Here is a 4,076-nt window from a genome sequence, read left to right as displayed (position 1 = left end):
AAAATATTTGCAAATGAAGCAATGGACAAAGGATTAATCTCCAAAATATACAAGCAGCTCATGCAGCTCAATATCAAAAAAAAAAAAAAAACAATCCAATCCAAAAATGGGCAAAAGAGGGAGGAGATATGGGGATATATGTATATGTATAACTGATTCATTTGTTATAAAGCAGAAACTAACACACCATTGTAAAGCAATTATACTCCAATAAAGATGTTAAAAAAAAGTGTTATAAAAGTAGCACCAAGAGCTTAAATTATCTTATGATTTCAGATCTATTGTGACCACTAAAAGAAAGTAGAATATTTTAGGGGACTATATCCAACTTCTGAGTTTAACTTCAAAGAGGTCGACCATTAATCCGTCATTATACCAGGTTGAATAGTCTGTGGGACTGACCAAGGATGACATTTATTATTTATGTTCAGTGACCCTTTTGGTTCTCTAAGAGTTAGTGGGAAAAATATCAGTTGCATAACCCTGGCATTAGGGCATTTATAGTTTCTTACAGCCTTCCAACAACTGTATTACATTTTTAATTATGAGTATTCTGGTCTTAAGAAAGGACAAAAGCAGACTTTGTTCCTTCCACAATTTCCAAAGTTGTTGCTCCTTTTAGCAGTTAAGTCTTCTCTCTTTCTACATGAAACATGCTTAAAGGACGAGCTATCCCCCCTTTTTAATAGCGGAAAATATGCAAAGATAGCCTCTTACATACAATGTACAAATCACAGTGTATTTCTCAGGGTTCATTACTTTCATCTCATATAAACATACCACCAAACATCTTAACACACAGCATGCAACACTTAAATTACCGTCTCATATGCTTCTGCAAAATTCATTACATCCTCACGAAAAACTTCCACGGATTCAAGTAGACTACTTTTAAACTTTGGCTGCACTTGAACTAGTTCATCTTGTACAGAAACCTGGAATAAAAAAGAATATTCAACGTGAGAGTGAAAGTAATGAAAACTACAATTTTATTCCAGCAAATTTGTTATCTCACAGATGTACTGTATGAACAAGGATGTCTCTGCAATGTTATTTGTTTAAAAAAAAAAAGAAAATAAACAGAAATAAACAATCCAAATGTGCCATCAAGAGACTCAAATCATTCTAGTTCATGACCCAAGAGGCAAAGCTATCTAACTGAAGTTAGGAAAACATTTTCTGGCTGACCCAGTTCAAGGCAAGGAAACAGTTACTACTATGGGCCCAGTCTGAGTCACATGCTGTCTCTGGGACCAGGCCACAATCTGGGATTAACAATTTCTAGTAGGTTCACATGGTTCCAGTAATTGGAGCAGTTCCCTCTAAGAAAATGATATTACTCTAGGTTTAAAAAAATAGCAAATATGTCTTCCACAATGGTCTTCAAAGCTTCTGCTTAAACCTGCAATCATAATAGTTAGCACTTAATTCATGTTTTCTCTCTGCCAGGCTCTTTACATATGTTAACTCATTTCATGCTCACAACCATCCTGCGTGGTAAATACTAATATTATACCCATTTTACAAGTGAGAAAACCAAGGCCCACAGAGACTAACTTCCTCAACGTCCTAGCACCAGTATGAGACAAGGTCAAGATTCAAAACCTGGCAGTGTGGTTCCAGGGCTCTTGCTCTTAACTGCTCTCAACAATAGCATCTTTCTGGGTTGGAACATATACTGCTTTAAGCTTAATGGTGACTGTAGTAAAGACTGGGTCAGTAGGTTTAACACTAACAGAGAGATGCCAGAAAAACCCAAGTGAATCTGTTAAATTGAACAATAATAGAAAACTGGGCTTCACTAAATCTCTTAAAAGGGCTCCCCATTTCCTTCCTAAGACTCACTGTCTAGACTAACCAGCAAGCACTTTTCAAAATAAGTGATTAGTCAATATTGAACATAAATAGAAATAAGTATTGAAAAAGTATTTTATGTACATCATCTCAAGCCTCATAACTGCATTTTTAAAAGCTCCTAAAATATTCCTAAAGGAACCCATGAAGAAACTGAGAAACAAAGGTTATTAACTTGCATAAGATCACCCAACTGGCTAGTGGCAGAGCCAGAATCACAAGTCATGACCCCAAATTCAGCTCTGTGTCCTTGCTACTGTGCCTTGCTTCAATCTCAGTGACAAGTCTTTCCATAAACAGGAAATTTTAAGCCAACATTAATTAATTAATATTCAATAAAATTTTTTAGTATAATTAAAGAATCTAGACCCTCCCTTGGGGTTCACTTTTAGTGGCTAAATATTTACCAACTTCAAAAATGCTTAGAGACAGATTTATAGCTATAAATGCCAACATTAAGAGAAAAAAGACCTCAAATCAGTAACTTAACCATCCACCTTAACAAACTAGACAAAGAAGAACAAACTAAACCCAAAGCAAGCAAAAGGGAGAAAATAATTTAAAAAGAGCACAAATAAATGATATAGAGAATAAGAAAACAATAGAGAAAATCAGCAAACTAAAAGTTTCTTCCTTGAAAAGAGCAACAGAAGTGACAAAACTTTACCTAGTCTAACCTAGAATAAAGGAGAAAGGGCTCAAATTACTAAAATTAGGAAAAAAAGAAGGGACATCACTACTTACTTTACAGAAATAAAAAGGATTATAAAGACACAATCAACAGAGTGAACAGGCACCCTATAGAATGGGAGAAAATATTTGCTAATCATATGTCTGATAAGAAGTTAATATCCAGAATATATAAAGAACTTCCACCACCCAACAACAAAAAACAAACAACCCAACTTAAAACTAGGCAAGATATACAAATGGCCAACAAGCATATGAAAAGATGTTCAACATCACTTTTCATTACGGAAATGAAAATCAAAACCACAATGAGATACCACCTCACCCATTAGGATGCCTACTATCAAGGATACAGAAAATAACAAGTGTTGGTGAGCATGTGGAGAAATTGGAACCCTTGTGCACTGTTGCTGGGAATGTAAAACGGTGCAGCTGCTATGGAACACAGTACGGCAGTTCTAAAAAATTGAAAATAGAATTACTATATGATCCATCAATTCTATTCCTGGGTGTATCTAAAAGAACTGAAAGCAGGTCTCAAAGAGATATCTGTACACCCATGTCCATAGTAGCATTATTCACAACAGTCAAAAGGTGGGAGAAACACAAGTGCCCATTGATGGATGAATGAATAAACAAAATGTGGTATATGCTGCATATGAGGGAATATTATTCAGCATTGTAAAGGAAGGAAATTCTGACATATGCTACAACATGGATGAATCTTGAGGACATTATGCTAACTGAAATAAGTCAGTTACATAAAGAAAAATATTGTATGATTTCACTTATATGAGGAAACTGAAGTAGTCAACTCATAAAGACAAAGTAGAATGGTAGTTTCCAGGAACTGGGGAAAGGGTGAAATGGGGAATTGTTGTTTAATGGGTAGTTTCAGTTTTGCAATATGAAAAAGTTCTGGAGATTGGATGCACAACAATGTGAACACACAACACTACTGAACTCTACACTTAAAAATGATTAAGATGGTAAATTTTAGGCTATGTGTATTTTACCACAATTTTTTTAACCTCAGTACAAAGCTACTATAATCAAGACTGGCATAGGGGTAGACATATGGATCAACAGAATAGAATTGAGAGTCTAGAAATAAACCCTTACATTTATGGTTAATTGATTTTCTCCAGGGTGCCAAGACAATTCATTGGTGAAAGGATAGTCTTTACAACAAACGGCACTGAGACAAAAGAATATCCTCATGCTTTTACATGATGTTGGACCCCTAACTCACACCATATACAAAAATTAACTCAAAATGTATCAAAGACCTAAAGGTAAGGGTAAAATTATAAAACTCTCATAAGAAAACACAGTAGTGACTCTTCATCACCCTGGATTAGGCAATGGTTTCCTAGATACAATACCAAAACACAAGCAACGAAAGAAAAAATAGACAAACTGGACTTTATCAAAATTTAAAATTTTTGTACTTCAAAGGACACCATCAAGGGGCTTCCCTGGTGGCGCAGTGGTTGCGCGTCCGCCTGCCGGTGCAGGGGAACGGGGTTCGC

The 4,076-nt window shown here is 35.5% G+C and overlaps 1 protein-coding gene across 1 annotated transcript in view; it reads right to left on the bottom strand.

Moving 5' to 3' along the window:
* The window catches only part of DNAH8 (dynein axonemal heavy chain 8), a 318,775-nt gene that overhangs the window by 223,585 nt on the left and 91,114 nt on the right, over positions 1-4,076 (bottom strand). The window contains exon 30 of the mRNA XM_024122116.2: positions 822-935. Coding sequence (XP_023977884.2) covers positions 822-935 — 114 coding nt within the window. The remainder of the gene's footprint in view (positions 1-821; positions 936-4,076) is intronic.

This window comes from Physeter macrocephalus, chromosome 18, assembly GCF_002837175.3.
Source record: "Physeter macrocephalus isolate SW-GA chromosome 18, ASM283717v5, whole genome shotgun sequence".
Classification (NCBI taxonomy): Eukaryota; Metazoa; Chordata; class Mammalia; order Artiodactyla; family Physeteridae; genus Physeter; species Physeter macrocephalus.
This window is presented reverse-complemented; position numbering and strand designations above follow the sequence as displayed.